The sequence below is a fragment of the Chroicocephalus ridibundus genome, chromosome 5 (genome assembly GCF_963924245.1).
Source record: "Chroicocephalus ridibundus chromosome 5, bChrRid1.1, whole genome shotgun sequence".
NCBI lineage: Eukaryota > Metazoa > Chordata > Aves > Charadriiformes > Laridae > Chroicocephalus > Chroicocephalus ridibundus.
In genome coordinates this window covers 37,262,878-37,286,501 of record NC_086288.1, presented here as the reverse complement: position 1 = coordinate 37,286,501, position 23,624 = coordinate 37,262,878, and the positions used below count along the sequence as shown (strand labels likewise).

The 23,624-nt window shown below is 41.0% G+C and overlaps 1 protein-coding gene across 4 annotated transcripts in view; it reads right to left on the bottom strand.

Annotated features, from left to right (window-relative positions):
• GRIA2 (glutamate ionotropic receptor AMPA type subunit 2) overlaps window positions 1-22,835 on the bottom strand; it is a 98,609-nt gene extending 75,774 nt beyond the window's left edge. For 2 of the 4 annotated variants that reach the window (XM_063336430.1, XM_063336429.1), the window contains exons 1-2: window positions 22,514-22,832; window positions 22,041-22,181 (exon numbers count right to left, since the gene is read on the bottom strand). In XM_063336430.1, the coding sequence (XP_063192500.1) occupies window positions 22,041-22,181; window positions 22,514-22,601 (229 nt within the window). In that variant the 5' untranslated portion in view covers window positions 22,602-22,832. Of the gene's footprint in view, window positions 1-22,040; window positions 22,182-22,513 lie in introns of all 4 variants that reach the window. The other 2 variants (XR_010071289.1, XM_063336431.1) reach the window with 2 other exon arrangements.
• Between the last annotated feature and the right edge of the window lie 789 nt (window positions 22,836-23,624).

Sequence of the window (23,624 nt, the reverse complement as noted above, 5' to 3'; positions counted from 1 at the left end):
AGAATTATTATTGGAGGAAGTTTAACATGGGGTTTGTTAAGTCTAAAAATGGAACTTGAATTAGGAGGAAAGAAAGCTTGAACTTGTATTCTCCCATCTTACCCCATCATTTCTTTATAGATTGCAGAGTATTTCTTTACCTCTGTCTTACTATACACAGGAACCTACTATCCTTTGCATCACCATCTCACACGAATAAATTAAACTTCATTTTTATCTAATCATTAGATACTGTATCACATCAGAATCATCCTGGAAGCATGAATCTCATATGAACCCTGAACTCATTACACTCCTCTTTAGAAAACCAGTCATTCTCCTGAAGTAATATCTCAAAGTACTGCTGATCAAATGAGTCCCATTTTTGTATAATAAATATCTCACAATCAGTACAGTGTCAAACCCATTTTGAAGCTGCTCCTCCTATGCAGAGGATGCAAAACTTTGTTTTAAAAACAAGTATGCTATAATCTTAACTATAGGTGTTCTAGTGCATACCGAAAGCAAATATTTAAGACAAAATATTGCCTTTTCCCCGCCCTGCAATTAGAGAGACTACAATAGAACTTCTAGCAGTTAGCCTTAAACTGATTATACCACCAGAGATTTGGTCTGAATTAATATTACAGAAAAATGACAACAGATGCTTGCAAAAATCAGTGCCTTTGAACAACTACATGTCTGCAATGGCAACAGAAACAGAATTTCTGGTTCCTGACAAATTATATTCAGGTACTGGAAGGAGGACAACTGGATAAGATTACAACATCCCCCTCTAAACAATGTCTTTATCTTGTTTAATCAGTGCTCTCCATTTACAAATAAACTTAAAGTATAAATATATTTGAAATTACATGTTATAAATTCAGTTCTAGTTATACATTATTTAATGATTTTTATTTTTAGGATTTCTTTTATTTTTTGTTAAGTAACCATTGATTTTATTAATAGGATTGGAATTTGTGGCTTACTATGTACTTTCTTCTGCCACATGTCTCAGATAAATTAGTTGATTTCTGATCTTCAGGGAGATGGAAACAATAAGGAAGTAATAGGTTGGTCAATCAGTCGAGGACAAAAGGGAATAGTAGTTCCCATACACAAACCGCAATGAAAAAGAGAGGCAAAGCACCTTAGGTAGAAAGCCTGGCTCTGTAACACTCACCATTTTCAATACGCATATCACTGCATAACACTGGATTCACACCAGTTCCTCATTGATCAAGATGTATTTTAGCTTTGCTTCTGCTTATCATCTAACAGTTACTGTATTTTTAAATTTCTGGTCATTTAAGACCATCTCAGTTTGATAAAAGCCTACACGCTACTGACCAAAGAATATTCTGTTCCTCCCAAGACTAGATGCACATAATTCAATCAAGCTTTCTTTAATAAACCCCACTAATACAAAATAGCAATTAATAGCAGGACCAATCAGTCCGCCATTGAGTGAAGTAATCTCCTCACCCTCTTTTGGAGCGAGCATAATCTGGCAACTGAAGTAACAAACTTGAGAACCGAAGTTTTCTTCTACTACTGAGAAGTTGCTGACACAGGAATCAGCTAAACTCTGTAATTTTCTCCTTTACATTCATTAATCAAGGTTAATATCACAAAATTTACGCTGTCTAACTTTCTGCTGGGTCAAACAAAGACTATTGGTAACCTAATCAGTGGTCTATGGAAGAAGTCTATGAAAACACCAAAAATAATCTGAGTTCTTCCTAGACAATGAGAAATGGAACCAATCTGGTTACTTGCAACATCCTCCTCAGGACTGATTCCTTCATACCCATAACTGATATACAGCCACCAGTACAACCAGGAAAATACAAAAGTTACTTATGTCAACATGAGAAGGATGATAAAGTACTATTTCCATTCATCATAAAATAAGCAGTAAGTCTATTATTAAAATGAAAGTCATTATTAAAATGACTCACAATCCAGTTACACATAAACAACACGAGATTGAAACAGAACTCATTCAAAATAAAAGCCCTATTGATTAGCAGAAGAGAACAGTTTCTAGCTCCTAAAATTGGGTGGACTTCTTTCATTTCATTCACAGGGGTTGGACTAGATGATCTCTGAAGGTCTCTTTCAACCTAGACCATTCTATGATTCATTTGTATGCAAACAAACAGGTCTTATCTGATATTTAGGAGGCTGTTAGATTATTAAACCACGATTCTTTTTTCCAGGCAGTTATCTCTATATTCAGACATTCATTCTTTGTTAGAAGGCATTTCACCGCCCTGGTGGAGTTCATCTACTATCTTTGTACAAGGTATTTTATATTTACAGCTAGTATGAAAAACAGAAATAACACCTCCAGACCGCAGATGAGCAGGATTTCATACGTGCCTTTCTCATTCAATGTTGCTTTCCTTAAAATATTGTTTGAAACTAAAGGTCTCAATAATGAGCAGTCACATGGGCCCAGGACATCTAGATAATGCAACACCTGGCAGGAAGCCTTCAGCAAAAAGTCCGCTCGTGGTGCACAATGGAACCAAAAGAGGACCACTTGTGAAAGAGAAGCAGCTTTGTCTGGTACGAAACAAGATTCTGCACAAAGCCCTAAGAATCACATTTTTCAATGACACAAAATACATTTCATTCGCTTGTTCTTTGCTGCTAGAGATATCTGCTGACAACAATGGAATAAAACCAACAAAATCCATCTGAAATTTTATGACTGCAAAATAAAGTCTTACATTTCAGCTAGGAATCAAAGGATTAAGCATTTCACAGATTATACATCATAGATCTTACACTGTAACTCACACCTTGGAAGACCTGTATTCCATGGCCAGGAAAGGTCTATATTTAAGACCTATTTCTGCATTATTCTTGATTTACTTTTGTCTTAATTAATACTATGTGGTGGTTACCAGTAATCAAAGAAGAGCCCTTTTTATGTCATCACCTGGAAACTTAGTATTACATGAAATTTAGAAATACTCTTTTTTTTTTAAAAAAAAAAAACATTGACATTCACACACGCTCTAAAACATATACGCCATAAAAACAGGTTGTTCAATTTTTTGTGCATCTTAGTGTGACTCTTCTCCAAAAGAGGGGATGTATAAGAGATAATCTGTTAACTCTGCACCTATGCACCGTCTGCAATATAATGATTCTTGACTGAAAGCAGGGTAATACAGTACTTAACAGAAATAGGACAACCTCAGATTCTGGAGTGAGATTTAAGAATGGGTTGGTCACAAACATTTTGGTAAGGCATTCATTTTCTGATAACTGAAACTTTTTGTTGAAATCAATCTTTTCCCCATTTCCTTCTTCCCTCTCATCCCAAAAGAGAATTTCTAATGTCCAAAATAGAGCTTTTGGCCACAAACATAAAGAAAAAGGACAGGGAAAAGGGCAAAGTGTTACCTAATTGTCAATTACTTAAAACAATACATTGGTTCAAGTACCCGAATCATGTAGAGGACAAGGGGACTTTGACTTTCCCCCTTTCATACAAATGCTCTGACATACTTCCTCTCCCTTCCATCTCTCTCCCTCCCTCCTGCCTACTTATTTTCTCTTCCTATATCTTTCACCCCCTCTTCAACTGTCTCTGTCTTTTTTCCTTACCCGTAAGAGATTTCTGGTGGATTGTTTTCCCTCAGTTATTAGAAAGGAAACTAACGTCAAAACAATGTATTTTTCCTTTTCTGTCAAACAGAATTCTTGCTTTGTAACCATCCCTGAGGAAATCTAGACTCATTTACAGCTCTACTGTAGACATTCATTATGACCTTGAGTAAATAATTTAATGTCTCTCCACCCCTCTTTTGCACTGCATGTGAAAAGAGGGAAGAAAGTTCTTCTGTCTCCCTCGTATACTTAGTTCTGAGCTTTTTGGGCCAAGGTTTGGCACTTACTATACAGCTGTGCAATGTCTAATATAATAAACCTGCAATACCTCCAGGGACATCCAGACACAAATGTAATGCAAACAAATGCAGATGATGCTCTGCAGTACAAACTAGTTCTTATTTACAGTTGCTGAAGGGTTCTACCATGAAACTGTTTGCACAGTTGCTAAATGTACAACAATTACTCTTAATACTCGCTTATCAATACAGTAGTATTCACAGGCTTTTGGAACACTAAACCAGGTCGTCTCAAATTAGCAATTCCATATATTACGGCAGTCTGACACAAAAAAGTAATTGATAAAAAGGCTCTGTAGTTCAAATCCCTCAAAACTACTGACAGATGCAGACCAGCCTAAAAGTAGTATCCCAAGTGCTCTTAACAGCCGCTCATCATCTTCAACACTCCCCTTGTCACTAGTGTATGATACCCTTGAGAAAATGGAAATAATCTGAATGGAATACCAGGACTTCAGAAAAAGCACCGATTCACTATTAGATTGCAAGTGTTATGTACCCTGACTTATAATGGCGTGAGTTGTAATGATGTGATTTATGAGATAATTACACATATGATTTATATCTGATTGATAACAGCACAAATTCAAAAATCAGGATCTTCGCCTTTGTCATCTATTTCATGCTATGCTGCAGATTGACTGGCAGAAGCATTCCTCTTTCCATTGTTCTTCCCTAAAGATTAATATTTAGACCATACACTTTATTCCAGAGCATATATACTTTGTTTAACTTGAGCATAAGGTGAACTAAGTCTTTCAGTAAATAAGTTTAAAAGAAAAATATCCACAAAAACACACACACACAAAAATTAACCCAAAAAAACCTCCAACACCCCTCCCCCCCGCCCCAGAATCGCCGAGGTTTGAAGACAAACCCGCTTCAAGCACGAGTTCATTTTTAAAGCCTAGTGGAACACTAGCCTACAGTTTGAAAAAAAGGATCTGTCTTCAGAGAATTGCAAGGCCCTGAAACCTACCAAACATTACTGTAAATAAAGGACTGGCTGATACTGGAAAGCTCTCAAACCACAGCTTGGTATCAAAAAGCCACTCTTCAGTCCAATTTGTATTTCTTCTTGAGAGAGAAGAAATACCAAATCTCAGACTAGAATTACACACCACTGACAGTTAAAACAGAACTCCAGAATAATGCAAACGCTGCTGTTCACGTTCAGGACTAAATCAGACCCACTAAAACAATCAATTTCTTATATCAAGCATTTCACTTAATGCTACACAAGATAAAACACAGCAAAGCAAACAACGGAGGAGTGCTCTTAAAATGGCAATGTATTTTTCTCCCAGTAAAAGTATCATGCCTATAACTTATACATGGATTGAACTTGGCAGCACGAGCATCTGAAACAGGCTCTGGGGTTTGTAATGCCATGTAACGCATTGCCAGAAGTTAATAAGAATTCCAGAAAAGCACAGGATATATCACAGTACACCCAGAACCTTTTGTAAGGAAAGTGTATAGAGTTTTCTTGATAGCATAACGACTTCTTTTAGGCTTTTTTTTTTTTCACCCTCAATCTTAGTGAATTTCTTTAGAAATTAGAAAAACTGAGAATTAATGCAACGTGAAACCACAGAATATTGCAATCGGAAAAAAGATTTTACCATGTTACTAGGAAAGTAACGTTATGCCTTTCTCTGAAGACTTCCTTCTATTAAGCTAAATGTAAACATAAATCAATTAAATTTGCTTTCTCTTTTGTATCTTCTTTTGCACAAGAGTAATCTCTTTCATTACTGAAAACATGCATGTAGAAGTATATTGGTTCCTATTATTAAATATTCCAGAGCAAAGGCCAAGTCATACAAGGAGAATGGTAAAAGAGACACTTCTGACACCTCTCTGTATTCATAATTCCTGGAGTGGATGGCAGGAAATCTGGAATGTTGGCATGAACGCAAGTCTGTCCTTAATTGTGTCATGCTGACGAGGCTTGCCCCTCTCACTCTGCTATGTAGAGTTCCAAAGTCATGCACTCCTGACACATGTCCCAATTCAGTCCTGCCCACGATGTGCTTCTGACAGATCACCTATTCTAGAAGAGGGATATGCAAAATCACAGGAGGAGGAGATAAAGCAGGAAGGAGGATTTGAAGTCACCTACAATATGCCAAGTGAATCCCTGATGTCCCAAAATAGTGAATACAATAGTGATACAGCAAACAGGATGAGGCCCTACACATTCACCATCCCCATGCCACTGGCTGGGCAACTCACATACAAACACCTAATCAATCTTCACTTAAAAACAAGGTGGCCAACTCCAGATTGCCTATTGCCAACAGCTCCTGGCCTGCACTTTCCCTAAACCACACCTGGACATTGGCTGTAGCTAACTGGCACAGATCAAAACCCGTAGTGCCAGTACAGCTATGTCACTAAGGCTATAAGCCCACCAGATGATAGCACATTATAAGGCATTACCAGCAGTCAGAGAAGACTACTTGCAAGTTACAAAATAAGCAGTTAGAAAGTTTAGTTAAAGGTGAAATCACTCCTGCTAATCAGATAGTCCTAAATGATTACTCATGAAAACTTTATACCACGTCCAGTCACTATGACTTGTTTAATCAACATCACGTGTTGTTTTATAACACACTCCTTAATATGCCATTGAAAAAATTACTTCACAAATATTTTCAAGTTTAATTGTTTGTCTTATTCTTACACTTTTAAAAATAACTTCCGTTTTGGAAGACTCCAAACATACAAGAGTTACAATAAATATCCTCAATCCCTTCAGACTGTACATATACATTTTTAAATTTTTTTAAACTGACAAATGTCCCTACTTTTAAGACCCAATCACCTGTAGACTTTGCCTACTAGAAGCATGTCTAAGGTTATGCTAGGGAGGGGAAGAGCTCTCTCCTCCCGTCTAGTTTTTAGTCTACAAAACAACTGACAGGGAGTTAAGCTTCTGCTCAATGAGAATAATCTTCCAAGTTTCAGAACATGAAATTTGAAATTTAAGAAAAACAAACCACTACATCATGAGCTTCAATTGTTATTGAAAGAAAAATACAAAATCCTTCTTGTCCACATTTTCTAGACTCTGCACAAAGGGTGAACAAATAACCATCCTGTATACTATGGGAATCTCAAAAAATGGTAGATTATCACCACCACAAGATGGTACACATGCATATTTTCTGAAGAGACATTTTGTTTTGTTTCATTTGTTGTCAAAGAGTTCGTGAAAAGAAGTTAAAATATTGAAAGAAATACTATCAAGGTATTACATTTTTAGAAGAATCAATAACTGCTACCAGCCATATTACCAGAAAACTCATCCACAATACTGACGATTTAATTGAAACTATTCCTTTGAAAGATTTAATTACAGCTTATAATGAATTACAGCTTATAATGAATTACAGCTAGATGTGATTAAAATTAACCATTTCTCAAAAAAAGAAAACTTCCATGACATTCACTAGGAGAGAATATGTATGGCTAAAGAGCCAAACATTGAATCTGAAAAGGAATAACTTTAAAGACAGAGAAAAGTGCATAGGCAGACCTTCACGTTAGCCTACTCTGTTCAAGAAGATTTCTCTTGATTAAGTCATGTTTTCAAACAATCTCCAGAAGAATATTTGTGTTGAAGAACGAGAAATGGTTCAAAGGAATTTCCATCTTGAAAATTGCCAGAATTCCTAATTATATTTTTTTTTTTTACTAATTATAGTTTATTTAGGCCAGTCAATTGGTGCATTCCGAGTTAATCATTGAGTAGTAGTATTGCTACCTAAGCAAATGGCTTAATAAGGGCTGTATGTTCTGCTCAGCTGTGACTACCTGTGGTCAGCACACCCAGGAGTCCCATGGAGCACCTCTGGTCTGGATGAGAGCTCCTGCTGACATTTGGTGGGGTGACAGAGCACTGACTGTCCCTTCAAAAACACCCTTCTGTGTCGGAAGGAAATCCAGACATGCAAAAGAAAAAAGAATTGTAATGTGTACTAGTACCCAGTCAGTATCACGACAGGATTAGAACTCCAGCCTCTACCTGTCATCAGTCGTAGTAATTTAAAAATGCAAAACTCGCCATTTAATTCAGCCATGTGTGAACTCTCTGTAATGTTTATTCTTAATTTAAAACACAAAATGTTTTCTGTATATTCTCTTTTTCATAATTATGTGGGTGAGCTAAACTGGGATGAACTGTAGTCAAACGCATGGGGAAGGCTGGTACAAATCCTGTGAACAGTATCCCTCTTGAGCTTTAGCAATTCCAAATAACTGTTGCTGGCATGCTAAGCACCCTGAAACTTTCAGGATTCAGCCCTATAGTAGCTGTCGGAGTGAGTTACCTCAACCGAATAGAGATTTTGAAGGAAAATCTTGCAAACCTGTTCCTGAGGGCTGCATAAAATTTTGTGATCACTTATTTCATTGCCTGTAAAAAGGTACAGATACACCAGAACAAAGCTGTTCTGTTCATTTTTCTCTTGATGCACTTGTTTGTTATTCAACAGAATATCACTAGTTATTCATGCTATTATTCTGACTTCCAGGTTTAAATTGTTCACTTTTCCTGCTGCGTATCAATAATTCAGATCTTGACAAGTGTTTTATTTGTTTCTAAGATCACCTTTCCTTGAAATTTTGCTTCCTGTTTCTACACATGAAATGAAAAATCAGCATAGTATATAGCATATATAGCACATATAATATGCCTCTAAAAGGTGATAGGAACATATTTTCCTTATGCACTTTACCCTAAATGGAACTTCATTCTTTGTGCACAGTAATTCAGGAAAAAAAGGGTGGACAAAAACAAAAAAAACTGAGTGCTTTATTGCCATCTCCTACTTTTCCCTTCATAGAAATGGAGCATGATATGAATTAATCATTCCCTGCACGAAGATTATACAGAAATAAACAAGCTCATCTTATTTTTTCTGATGACCAAAAAGAAAATATCATTCCTAAAAATAACTCCTCTTCTCTTTTCCAATCAGCTCCTTCAGCAAATACTTTGGATGAAACAGATTGTCTGACAGATCATGAAAAGCACATAGAAAGTTGAGCATCCTTCTTGGAAAACATCCTGTCAACAGCATCCTAATCTTTAAACCTCGTGTCTATTAGCTTAAGTGTCCGTGAATGTAGCTGCCACAGCAGCTAAACAAGAAGAAATCTCTATCCACATAGCCAGAACTAAACATACACAGAACTCTATAGATTAAACTCCCTACCCTGAATTTTATCCAGAAACAACGAAGCAACTAGACCCATGGGAAGAGCAAGTACCATGTTGCTCATGACCAGTGCAGCTTAAAATACAAACAGCATTAACTTCTACCACCTAAAATATACAGTATAAAATACAAACTGTAACTTCAGGATAATAACGAACTCATCCAAAAAACTCATTGCAATCCCTACGGAAGGCCAAAAGACGAATTTTCTGTTACAATATCAGGTTCAAAAATATAGGTCTACTAGTACAAGATAAGATGAAGAACTTCAATATAATGAGAAACCTTGAAGTTAGTACATCCCAGAGAAAAACAGACCTGATCGTATAACTGCTTCCCTTTTCACGTGTAAAAAAATAGCCTTCTTGCCCTGGTCCCAACTGTGTTGCATAAAGATAAGGCAAAAAGTCAGCTCCTCTTTTCTGCCATGCTCTGAGCTCCCAGAGTCTCTCACTTCTTTCTATACCACTGGGCTATTCCACCTGCAACGTGGAAGATCTGCACAGCATCCAGAGCACCATGCAACTAGAGTGTTTAGACTCATTATAGCTGAGAAAGTAGCTTCTGGCCATTAATCCCCCTTCTTTTGCCTCAGAGCTGCGGTCAGTCACCGAAGAAGAGAAGAGAACAGTTTTAGTTTGATAGTTTCAGTTACAAGCTTCAAAATAGCACCTTTCTGTTCCTTAGGCTGACTTAATGTCTTTTCCATTAGGTGCCCATTTCATTGTTAAATATCTAGTTCTCACCACTCAGTTTGGGTAACACAGGTGCCTCCAGCTTTGCTCCGTCCTGGACTCTTGCAAGTTCCCAGTTTGTACACAAGACAGTGTCATGCACCATAGTTTCCAAATCACTTTAGGGACTGGCCTGCATGGGCCTACTTTATGGAAGAGAATCGGAGACGTCACCACAGCTAGGAAGGACTCACACCGAGTATATAAAGCTGTCAAGGGTTACAGAACGAGGAATTCCCAGAAATATCAGAAGCAACGTAAACTGCAATATGCACATCTAGCCTGGAGGTTAAAAGCGTGGAGGATGCATAGGACAGATCTGAACTGCATGAGACTTTTTTTCCCCTCTCCTACAGCATAGTCACAGTGAGGTACACCTCTTGCTGGCTTGTCAAGTTATACAGTCTCTCCTTTGCTCTGTCATGCACATTTAGGAAGCTGCTTTGGAGTGAGATGAGATCTCTTGAGTTCTAATACAGAAAGCATTCAGAAAAACAAACAAGCAAGCAAACAAAAAAACCCACTTTACATCCATCACTTATGTCACTATCACCCAACGGATCTGTGTCCTAAACAAATCAGTCAACTGAGCAAGGTGTTCCTAATAAACTTCAACACAGAAAGCAGAAAATTCTAATGAGACAGACTAGGGTTCCTGAAATGGATGCTTTTGGTATACTTAACTGGTTGTCGGAAATTAAAGGAGGAAAAGGAAGCCTACAGAAGAAAAGCAGAGTTCTTCTTTATGGGGAAAAAAAAAACCAGACCAAAACCAAAGATAGTTAAATTGCAGTGCACAAAACTAATCTCACCATTGGTAAGCAATCTGTAGTGGCATGACTAGGTTAACCATGTTCCTGCAAACATTGCTAGCTTCCTCAGGAAGTTTCAAGCAACATTTAGTAAATAAGAAACCTAATTTTAAAGGCACAAATTTCTTGCTACAGAAATACCAGTGTGTCAAAATTAAATAATTAGCACAATTACTTTCACAGTCTTTTTAACAACACTGTAGTAGCAACACTTGGAGAACTGTTTTAAGCACTATGAGAACAGAACAAGGAAAGAAAAAAAAAACCTTCAAAATTAGATCTACATTGTTGAAATATATCAACTATATGAAGAGAGGAAGCACAGCAAGTGAACTTTTTTTTCTAATACATCTGATTTTTAAGGCAGTTGATAATTAGTTTGGAAAACGGCTTCTAAAAGCCGCAACATATACATCTCAAGATGTCATGTAACAATGAAATGTTGCAAAAATTGAAGACTGCAATTTCCTGGAGAGCAAGATAAAGCCAGAAACACAGGCACCAGAAATCGCGATTCTGCCTACCAAAAAATGGGAAGTAATGCTAGGAGCCGCAACGCTGACTGAACCACTGTATTGATGGTTCAAAAGGAATTCAGAAACGGTTCCATACAGAAAGGAAAACAAAAATACTAAAATGAAGCGAACCATTCTTTGCATCTCCAGAAGGACAAAACTAACAGCAAAAGCAGGTGTCTATGTGGTGGGCTGACCCCTGTTGGATGCCAGGTGCCCACCAAGGCCACTCTATCTATCACTCCCGTCCTCAGCTGGACAGGGGAGAGAAAATAGAACAAAAAGCTCATGGGTCAAGATAAGGACAGGGAGATCACTCAGCTATTACCGTCATAGGCAAAACAGACTCGACTTGGGGAACTTTATTGCCAATTAGACGTCAGCGTAACTCACACTCTTCCCCTACTCCAGTGTGGGGTTCCTTCCAACGGGGTGCAGTCCTTCAGGAACAGACTGCTCCAGCGTGGGTCCCCCACATGACCACAAGTCCTGCCAGCAAACCTCCCTTCACGGGTCCACGGGTCCTGACAGGAGCCTGCTCCAGCGCGGGCCTCTCCACGGGATCACAGCCTCCTTTGGGCCTCCACCTGCTCCGGCACAGGTTCCTCCAGGGGCTGCAGGTGGGTATCTGCTCCACCATTAACCTCCACGGGCAGCAGGGGGACAGGCTGCCTCACCAGGGGCTTCACCACAGGCTACAGGGGAATCTCTGCTCTGGTGCCTGGAGCTTCTCCTCGCCCTCCGTCTTCACTGACCTTGGTGTCTACAGAGTTGTTTGTCTCACTCCTCTCTCCTGGCTGCTCTCCAACAGTTTCCCCCCCTGCCCCCGCTTCTTAAATACGTTCTCACAGAGGTGCTACCACCACTGATGATGGGCTGAGCCTTGGCCATCAGCAGGTCCATCCTGGAGCTGGCTGGCATTGGCTCTATCAGACACGGGGGAAGCTTCTATCAGCTTCTCACAGAAGCCACCCCGGTAGCCCCCCTGCTACCAAAACCTTGCCACGCAAACCCAATACAGTGTAGTAACAGCGGAGGCTCTTCAATGTGTTGGAATAGGCTTATACTACCCTTGAAAGTCTGTATTTATTCGGAATGACTAAGTCATGACTTAGTATGATCCACACTTTCTACTACAAACACGAACTAATTGCAACAGTACTTAACAGCCTACAAAAATGTCAGAGTTCCTAAAAGTTGTTTGGGTCTTTACAGACATGCTTTTTTCTCATGAAACTCAGGAAATTATTCAGGTTACTAAGTACATGTACCAAGCGCTTACTTTAGACACTGGAGTATCTGAGGCATCCCCATAGGCTGCCAGACGTGCTACAGGACTTAGAGGACACTCACATTGTCTGGAGCTGTACTTCGAGGTCACACAGGATAGCGTGAGTATCACAAACTGGGTCTTCAGGTGTATTAACTGCCAGTGAATTTAAAGTGCCTCCAGAAATTCAGACATTGAAGAATATATTCTCTTTTTATCATATTGAAATAGAAGTGAGGAGATAAGCTCAAGGAAACATTAAGTGCTCCACTTGCTAAAAGTTCAATATTTGCTGCTCACAGATGCTTGCTTACTTCTATAGCAGAAGTTCACTACTGAGTTCTATAAAGTCAAGCCAAAAATGCATTTTCCTACAAGTGAAAAAGGAGTTAAGAAAAAAATGAAAATTTCAAATTTATGCAAACATTTTACCAAAGAATAACATCCATGATCAAATGCCAGCAAAGGAAGGGAGCAAGCATTATGTTTTTCCTCTTCATCTACAGAAACACAGACCAAATCTTTCCTTTTTTAGCTAAGCTAACAGTTCTATTCACATATTTATACTAAATTGAAATGGTCTAATAATTTCTCTAAAGTTTCCATACTGAATCCTGACAAAGCACTCAAGAAATATGTGCAATACTAAAAAAAAAAAAAGAAACAACAAAAAAACAAGAGGGTCATATATAAGCACGTTCTGTAAAGTTTGAAAAAAATATTCTGTAGGTCCAATAGATGCTCAAACATTTTAGCACTTTTTAGGAATTGTCAGTAAAAGGACTGAATGACTTTCCAGTCATAACTTTTCAGAATTTCAGCATGATCCACTCTCACCAAATGAAAGCACCTTAAAATGGGCCAGATGTAAGGCTGTGAGTGAAATTAAAACACACTTATACTGCAATTTATAGTGACTCATATTTTCATCTATTTCCTGATCCCTCAAATCCATCCAGTCTTTAAATATAATAAAATTATATGATTATGTTTCCAAGTGTTCATTTAAAATGACTTCAAAAGTTTAAAGCTATGTATAAATCTGGTCAATTAATATTTGTTGATTGAGCAATTATTTAAATAATATAAATGAATTTTCCTAACACTGTCTTTGTTTTCCTTTATCATAATAAAAAATAATAACAAAATAATAACACATAAATTAACACACATAAAAACAATAATAACAACAAAAAAGGGCAAGAAATTGTCTTCCTGCTTCCAAAACCTAAAAGTTACTTTTCCCCCTTCCTGCATCAGGACAAAAGTAAGATTACTGACATTTTTTCCACTGAAAATTAATCAAGGCAGAAAAAATGAAGAAGAGTGACAGACGGAAAGGGAGACCGATGCCAAAACAAAAATGGTGCAGCACTAAGGGCATTCAACTGGGAAGTCAAAGACAAAGGGTTAAATTCAGGTCTTCTGTCTAACATGGACAAGATAGGAAATAATTGGGCTAAATCCTGGATGATTCTCCTAACCACTCCCTGTAAATCCGGTGTGGATCAGTCCTGCTTCTGCTATAAGTAACGTTGCTGTAGCTTATGTAAGTATTAGCTTGGCATGCACTAGCCCCACAAATTATTTACCTTGCTTTCCAAATATCACACCTGGAATAAAATCCCTGATATCAGCACATCTGCACAGGGCACAATCATGTAGGAAAGTTTTGCTGCTTGCAGGACCCCACATTTGTACCCATCACTCCCTCTGAGACTGTACTATTAAAGTGTTATGGAATTTCCCAAATTCATATGAAGGAAAAACAAAGAGAAAAAAAAAAAATCAGCATTTTGGCTTGGAAGACATTTTGTCAAAAACAACTCAGAACTACTATTAGGGAGGAACATTTTGAGCAAGCTAATCCTCAACATCCTCGATTTCAAAGATTTATGAGATTATTGAACAAATTACTCTGACTTGCTCAGAGCTGTATGGTCTATTTCATCAGCATACATCTGCAGACATTCAGAGATAGCTTACACATATACAAGGGAATGCCACACATTGAAATATTTTAGACCCACATTACATGGAATGGTAAACCACATTAGCCTTTTCATTTTATGGATATAGACCAGAGTCCTACAACTACCACATACATCCATAAAGAGCAGAAAACCAAAGAAAATAAAACAAATCCTTTCTCCAGGCTGCAAAGCAGTTGCAGAACTGTTCTGCAGAGCTCTCCAGCCCTGTTGCTGACATGATCTCTGAAAACAGTCTTCTCCGTATAGATGATGATAAGATCTCCACGTTACCTAACAGATTGCTGCTTCTCTATCACATCAAGTGCTTAAAAAGAATATGTTATTTTTAGTTTTCATAGTGTGAGAAAGAAAAATCAGTTCACTCCATCTGCAATAAACAGAGGCTTCTTTTCCACCCCAAGTCATGTTTTTAAACTTTTAAACACATTTATACTGACTATAAAGTAAAGTGGTATGACAGTCTTAAGCACAGCAACCTGAAAAATTGCAGCATCAAATCAATGCAATATTAACTACCTGAAATTGAGATTAAACTGAATAGGTGGAATAGCACAGCAAGCATGTGTTCATATATCTATTTTGAACATTTCATATAATTAGCTACTGGCCCTTATTGAGCTCTGAAACTCTTCTACCACTTGTGTGAGTATGCATTTATGAGTCAGGGCCAATACGAACGTTTTACAGAATTTTGTCCTACTCTTGTCCATTGGAAAAAATAATTTGAAAAAAAAATGTCCATTTTAAAACACAAATAGCACAGTACTCTTTCTTTTCAGCAGTGAAATGCAAGCACATTTACCTTCTGTAGTTAAGTAATGAAGACATCATTTTCATGTGCAATAAAGCCCAGTAAGTCATTCATGGACTAGTTGAAGCGATTGGTAATTCAGTTACAGACCCAGCACCCCAAGCACACAAAGCAATCCCACGCTGATTTAAGTGAATGAATACAGACCTGAATATCCTTCCTCTGATATCAAATAAAATAGTATAACAGAGCTGAAATAAGACATTTCTTGTGCTCGATTCCATCACCTTTAGTTGAACAGCATGTAACATTTCAACCCTCAAAAAAATCCTATTAATTTCTCTGAGTCAGGTTTGGGAGCAGGTGGTGGGAGACAGTAGTAGCTGTAGCTGAACCACACCTTGTTGCAGAATCATAATTAATATCTTTTTCTTGTAATTTTTTTTTTTACACTCTCATAAAGCAACTAGCCATTAAGTATCTGTATATTAGATCAGATTCAGGACAGAAATGTTAACTCTCTATGTTAATTTCCCAAATGGGAATTTTAGGGGGAAAAAAGTAACCTCCCCATAAACTGCCTGAGTTGAGAATCTGTCTTAAAACAATGGAAAAGAAAAAAAAAAAAAAAAAAAGAGTAATCAAATCTTTTTTGATTAATGAAATTTAATCAATTTAATCAAAGATTAAACGAGGGGCCATAGCAGTGTTGCATTAGAAAAAATCAAAAATGTTCTATGGCAGGCTTAGATACAGATAGACAAAGAAAAGTAAATAGTGTTTCAAAAGACATCTATACCACTCTGTAACTGCACGCAAATAAATACAATAGCAATATTTTAAGCACAGTTACTGATTTTAGAAGGTGCAATATGAATTTCTTCAACATGTGGTTATTTAAAGCCTGGTTTTACTCCCTACTGTTGATCTGGTTTACATTCACTATGTTTGCCTGATGCTTTTATTCACTCCTTATTGTTTATCCATAAAGAATTCATTATTGGAAGGACTTATCCATTTAAATCAAAGCCTTTTTTCAGGTTTAACAAGGTTACATCTAATATGTACTTGTAGTCAATGCAGTTTTGGCGTTTTTTTATGAACTTATTAAAGGAAAACATTACGGTTTCAAGACAAAATAATAATGATGTTCCACAAGCTTACATGTTTTGTATTAAAATATGCAGGCTTTTGCCCTATACCTTTTCAGAAATCTAAATGGCAAAAGGAATTAATCCCCTGTCCACAGTCTTCTAAAAGTAGATGCCACTATACTAATATTCTGATAAATGCAATGATCAGTTACAAAATAATGGAAAAATCTTGTTCATTTCAGAAATGAAAGTTCCAGTTAACTGTCATATGAGAAGCCCACTCACATATACATATGGAAAGAGTTTGATATATGCAACTAAATGTTTTACCTATTCAGGTATCTTTTCAGTGTTATTTTCAGTCTGACCTGACATTCCTTGTCTTCAGTTGCAGTGATGTTGGTTCCAGAATATGAGCACGAACCTTCAATATAAAAAATCGGTAATTCATGCACTCAGTTCACAGGGGTGAGAACACCGACTTAAAGTGATAAATCATCTTACTAGTAAGAACTCTGAGATAATCCTCTCCAGAAAATTAATTGTAGGGTTTAACCAATGTCCTAATTTTTATTTATGTGACATTTAAAATAAACTATTGTTCGCTATATTTAAATGTACATACATACATACTTCTATACATGTGCGTATGCACACATACATATATGCACACGTTTATGTTTACTGCAGGTTACTTCCTCCTTTTAATTTCCTAAACATTAGTTCTACCAGCACATATTAGAGAATCGTTAATTTAAAATTTTATTTTCCTTGAGCAAATATTTTTTTTAGAATTTAATCATGTTTTCACAGAAGATGCCTGATAAATTAATTATGCTGATTATCTTAATTTTTTTACATAACAGTAATAGAATAGTCTTTACCTTTTTAATGCATTTTCAAACTAATAACATATTCCCAGTTATTACATACTTCCCTAGTAATTATCAACTGTTCAAAAAGAATTATTTAGCTGTTAAACATGCCTTAGTTCTCAAAAATATTTTAATCACGAGAAGCTTGATAAAAGAACTAAAGAAATTGGCAGTAACGGTATCACTTAATGCAGTGGCCCTTGGTTTAGGGTCTGTAACACACGCTGGACAGTACAATAAGTCTTATGTACGCAAGGAGTTTAGTACGTCCCCAGCTATGTGCAGTCAATAGTCCTATCAAAGTCGGTGTAAATTAAAGCATTTCATTAGCATAAAGAGAAAAAAGGTATTACATTCTCATATCTTAAATATAAATAAAGGCATATGTAAACATATGAATATATTGAAGAGACCGACTGATAATATTCGTTGATTTAAAAGCTTGGTTGGTATGTTTAAGGCTTGATTGATATGCTACTCACAAACTGCTATTAAATATAACTCACTTTAAGCTTTATAAGAGTAAAATATATATCCATACTATATTCAAAACTGCATGGTAAAGTTTTATTTCAGATATATGGACAAAATTAATGCAATGATCACATAATAAAAATCTGAAAAGTCAAGTAGCCAAGCCAAAACCGTCGTATTTTATCTGCCCACATTCTGGATCACGGCTCTGTGAAAATGCCCTGTGAGCCAGGAGCAAAGATGCACAGCAGGGACAGCACTGTCACACAATAAATACCCCAGGTTTCTTTACAAATAACTCTCAGGAGTAGATTAAGGTTTAAAGTTTGCTACAGGGCTTGATTTTGAGGGGAGAAATGTTTTGAGAGTAGCAAAAGCATCAGAGTTCCTATCGTAGGCTACATCCTGGTTTCATTGTATCATTTTACTACCCGAAACCCATCTAATCTTGTCCATTTTAATTACAAGAGGGTACAGAACCTATTTCACATCTGCTCACCAAGCCTGAGAAGTATTTTGTAGTGAAAAGGAAATGAGAAGGACCAGGAATACGAATGAACTGAAACATAAGCATTTCACAAATTCCTCCTTTCCTTCAAAATTGGTTCTAATCATTTATTGTGAAATATATTTGGGCTTGGTCCACAGTAATTTTAATTCAAATAAATGCATCTAAATTTCTCACATCTTTACCACTACAGGATTTTTTTTTTATTATTCTTTAATCATTTTGCCAGCAGTATGCTGAATGCTATTTCTTTAAGAATGCAATCTATAGCATTATATTCCAAAATGGCTGGAAAAACCTCTGCCATGACTCCCAAGTTGCAACATGCTAGATATTCATAGGTTTCCAAAACTGCTGGTTGAAGATATAATGAAAGGATCTAAGCTTTATGCATGAATCAGCATCCCCTTGCCATAATGTCATGGTGCAGTGATCCCTGCAGAGCTGTAAGACTTGATTTAAAACAGAAAAGCTCAACACTAGCTCTTGAGCCAGCAGGCAAGATCGTGCATGTATTACCTCTGTGCTGAAACTACTATATGAAAAACTTGTTACAGTTATGAAGGTTTTATAGTACTCCATAGGAAACCTCTCTTTAGGTGACTCCAGTATCCTTCCAGTGAAAAAAATACGTGAGTACATAATGCAGCTATCCCTGTTTGGGTTGGTGGATTTAAGAGGAAAGGACTTCATCTTCACCAGTTTTCCTCTTTTCTTGTTTTGAAGGGAAAATCTGATGTCGCTGATGGTCAGCACTTCTCCAGTTAGACCAAACTCAATTACACTGTGCTGAAGGACAATAAAGTCCAGTGGTTTGGATGCCTTCCAATTCCACCCCATGAATTACCTGCAGTGCTGTACCTCTGCCCCAGCTGGTCCCTGTTAGAGTGAACCACTTTATTAACATTTGCCTTTACCAGCTAGGCTGTAATCCTCTGAATCACCAAGAATTCTCAAAGAGGGCTAAGTCTATCCCACTTCTCTTGAGGGCTGTAACAGTAGTGATGGCAGTGAACATTTCTCTTTATCGTGCCATCAGTCTGAAGAAAGACTGCACCATCTCTCAATCAAAACCATTAAGCCTCCTAGTGACACCGACTTGCAAGGTGTCAAACTGCAATTAGATTCCAACAGCTACTCCTGATGACCTGTCAACACAGCTTTGCACAAGACTTGCAACAGTCCAACAACCTAAAATGACTATTTGTTGTGGATATATTATGCGAGTTAAGGCTAGCTACTCAGACTCTCCATTTCTCCTCTGCTACACACATATTCTGGTCACCTGGAATTTTAGGAACCTAATTTAAAAGTAGTACCAGTAATACAACTCGTTCATCTAAAACCTGTTTGCCCCATCAACAAACTCTGAGCAAGTGCTGATAATAAGTTTGAAGATTCCTTTAGATAGTTTAACTGTGGGTTTTTTGTTTGTTTTTAACGCAGATGGAATTGTATGCCCCCATTTTCCTCTAGCTCCTGCGCAGCGGGAGGGTCACACAGGCTGGGGCGCGCGGCCACACACCGCTCTTCCCACACCATTGCCCAGAGCTTCTGCAGCCTGAGAACAGGCTGGTTTGTGGTTTTTAAATTGGAAGTTGAAATGTTTCAGTTGTTGATTTTAGAAAATTTATGTGGTATTCTCTGGGCAGAAAAAGGTCATTACTTCTATGATGGTATAAGCCTGCCATTACGTTTCTGCGAAGGAAAATTACCTTGCTGGAGTGAAATACCTGGGTGAATACTGAACCATTTTCAGTTTCATATTATCCCACTTTTCTGTGACCTTCTTTTACACCTGCATTGTTTAACTGGTGATAGTGCTGGTTTTGGACGTAGGTTCTTTGTAAGCTACTCTGAAAAAAAAACCACCACAAAACCCCAAACTGCCGATTTTTCAATATTTCAAATGAGAACAAGCATAAAGGGGACAAAAAAAGATGGATTATCCTTAACCATTTCTGCACGAAGTGCTCTGCAATCGACTGCTAAATTCTGCTTTTTATATGGCAAATATTTGTCTTTGGAACTCCTCATTCTCCAATCAAACCTTTCTTGGAAGGTAATCAAGGAAACACTATACATATTTTTAGCATATGTTTCACTAGTCAATTAACTCCAATTGACAAGATGACTTGACTAAACCATCAGTGGTGACTGAGGTGATGAAAAGGCAAGTACATATTCACATGTTAATTTGGTGCTCTTCAATCTGCTTGAAAATGGAAGCCTTGGACAAGCTTCAGGCAAAGGGAAACCTGAAATGTGGATAGCATCTCCCTTCTGGTGGAAGTCTCAAAAGTCCGTCACTGCAGTCTACAGCCTACACATGTCATCTGAGTATTGTGTTCTCCAAGGAAGAGAGTTAAGCTCAAGAACAAGGCAGGTGCATGACACAAACACTGAGAAAAAACTTGATGGGGTTGGAGAAAAATACGTATCCTTTACCTTCTCAAAGACCAGGTGGCTATACTTATCTCTAGTACCAGTAGGAAAAAAAAAATATTCTGGCGTTTCACACAAATTATTTTCAGGATTTCATTGACTTCTCAAAACTGAGAAACAAAGAAAGACCCACCACATTTTCACAGAATGCCATGTAGACCACTACACAACACCTTACTTCACCGACAGTTCTAGTAACATATACTGCAAATACTAACCACAAGCAGTTCTGGTTGCTGGAAACCCGCATTACCTAATAAAGGAAGAACTCCCCCAGCAGCTTGCAAAGATTGGCAACGCAGCCTCAAACCAGCCTGTGGCTGGTTACGTGCTCTGACCTTTTCTGACTTCAGCTACGTGTGCTACACCCTCCCATCCTCACACATGCCACTGAAAGAGCTCCGTGGCTTGCGCTCTTGCACCACCTACCCCAGCCTCTGTGCCGAGACGCCCCTCGTCAGCACCACCGCACCTACCACAACGCGGCTAAAAACCAAAAAAAAGAAAACCGAAAAGGTCGCCAACGGAGGGAAATTGCTCTCGCTGACTGCTCATCTTCAGATTCAGTGTCCCTTACGGCTTGTCCCCGGGAGGGACGGGGAAACGCCGGGCGGCCGATGAGCCGCAGCTGGGAGGGAGCGGCCAGCACGGCACCAGAGCGGGCTGGGCTACCTCCTCCTCGCTGACCCCACCGCTGCCGGGCCACCGGTTTCACCAGCAACGGGGCACCTCAGGCCGGACAGCGGGGCGGCCCAAAACCCCTCCTCGCTGCGGGAAGGGCAGGCAGAAGCAGACATGGCTGCGGGACACCCCCCTTCCCCATGCAAGGGCTCCTCTCTTCGCCTTCCCCATCGCCTCCCCGAACGATGCATGTGCTCCGCGACACGCGTGGGACCGGGACCGGCCTCACCGGAGGCGGAGTCAAGGCAGAGCCCCACCGGCTGCCCGCCGACGGGCGAGGGCTGGCCGCCAAAGGCGCGGGGGCGGCGGGTCCCCGCCGCCCCCGCGCCTTTGGCGGCCAGCCCTCGCCCGTCGGCGGGCGAGCGGGCAGGCCCCGGGGACCACCCCCCCACCGGGAACCCACCAGGGAGATGAAGCCCGCAGCGCGGCGTAAAATGGCTGATCGCCCCCCCGCAGCCACCCCGCTCCGCTTCGCGCCCCCTCGGCGTCTGCCACCGGTTAAGGAGAAGGCTCCGCAGCCGCCTTATGTAAGGCGCGGGGAGAACCGGGCGACGGGAACCATTTTAAACCTCGGCCAGGGCGGGGGAGGCGCACGGAGACCCCGGGGACGGGCGCTCCCGCGGCTCAGCGCCTTCCGCCCCCCCCCCCCCATTACCGCACCGCGCACACACACACACCGCACCACCACCCCCCGCTCCGCGGAGTGCGCAGGCGCCCGGGGCAGGCTGTGTCGGCGGCACCCCTTACTCACAGGCGTTGGTGACGGCGAAGCTGTTGGCCACCTCCAGGTTGTCGATGTGGGGCGTCAGCCTGAACTCCGAGGTGGAGAACTGAACCATCCCTACCCGAAACGCGCTGTACTCCTGATCGGCGCCCCTCGGGAACAGTCCCCCTGCAGGGAAATACACACACACACACGCACACGCATCAGGCGGGCAGGGAAGCGCCGCGGCCGGCTCCCTTCCCGCCGCCGGGGCTGGGCTGGGCGGGGGTGCCGGTAGGGATGCCGGAGCGATCCCGACAGCGGGTCCCGTCCCGTCCCCGGCCGCCGCGGTAGAGCCCGGGAGGGGGGAAGGCCAGGGGACGCGGCTGCTGGAGGGGAGCGGCGGGTGGGTACCGCGGCGGGGCCGGGCTCCCCGGCGACACGAGGGGAATGCCGGAGGGGACGAGGGACGGGAGAGCCGTCGGGAGGAGCGCGATGTCCGCCGGCAGGAGGGCACCTACCGATCTGTATGCTGTTAGAAGCGACCCCCCAGATCAGTCCCCACAACGCGGGAGCCAGGAAGACAGAAATATGCATAATCTTTTGCATTTCCAGGAAAAGTAGAGCATCCACAAAGCCACGGAAACAGCCCTTTCCTCCTTCTTCTTCCTCCTCCTTCTCCGCCGCCGCCGAGCGCGCTCCTCAGCAAATTAGATCCTCGACCGGCCGGCGGGGGCAACCCAACCACGGCGGGGAAGAAACGAAAACGGCCCCTCGGCGGGCGCAGGAGGAGCCGCTGCCGCCGCTCCAATCCTCGTCCCGGCTCCGGAAATGAAGGTGGGAGGAGGGGGACGAACGACGACGGGGACGACGGGGACGACGACGACGACAACAGCGACGGCGCCGCTGTGCTCCCGCCGCCTGAGCGCGCCCGCCGCCCAGCCCTGCCCTCACACGCGCTCGCTCGCGCTCAACGGCCGGGCGACGCAGCCGGCGAAGCGGCGGCGGCGGCGCGCCTGCGCGAGCGGCGCGGCCGGCGGGAGCGCGCCCCTCCCGCCCCCCTTCGCCGCCTCGCCCCGCCCCTTCGCGCGCCGCCGCCGCGAGGGCCACCGCCAGCCTTCAGCACCGCGGACAGCGGCGCGGCGGCTGGCAGGGGCCGGCGGGAGCGCCGTTGGGGTCACCGCCGTGTCCCGTCCCGACCCCGCTGCCTCCAGGGCGAGGGGTTATTCCCACCTCTCCCCCGCCATCCACCCCGCCTGGCCCCCCGAAAGAGCGTCCGTGAGGCGGGGTACCCCGGCCCGAAGGTCGCCCCCCGGAGGGACGCGCCGGTCCGCGCAGGGTGCGGAGTTCCTCGCCGTTCGGCTGCTCGAAACGGATAAAAAAATCAGAGAAACGAGTCGGTCACACGCCGGTTTCTTCTCCGTGACAGCGGGAGATGTTAGTTTGCATGGAAAGTAGAAATAAAAAAAAAAAAAGGCACAAAAAAGCCCCGCAAAACCCAAACGCCTACTTTTTTTCAGGTTTATTTATTTATTTATTAAAATTTCACTAGTCCTCATTAGGATGACATTTGGATGTACCCAAATTTCAGGTGTCAGGTGTACCTTCCAGGCATACCTGAAAAGCATATTT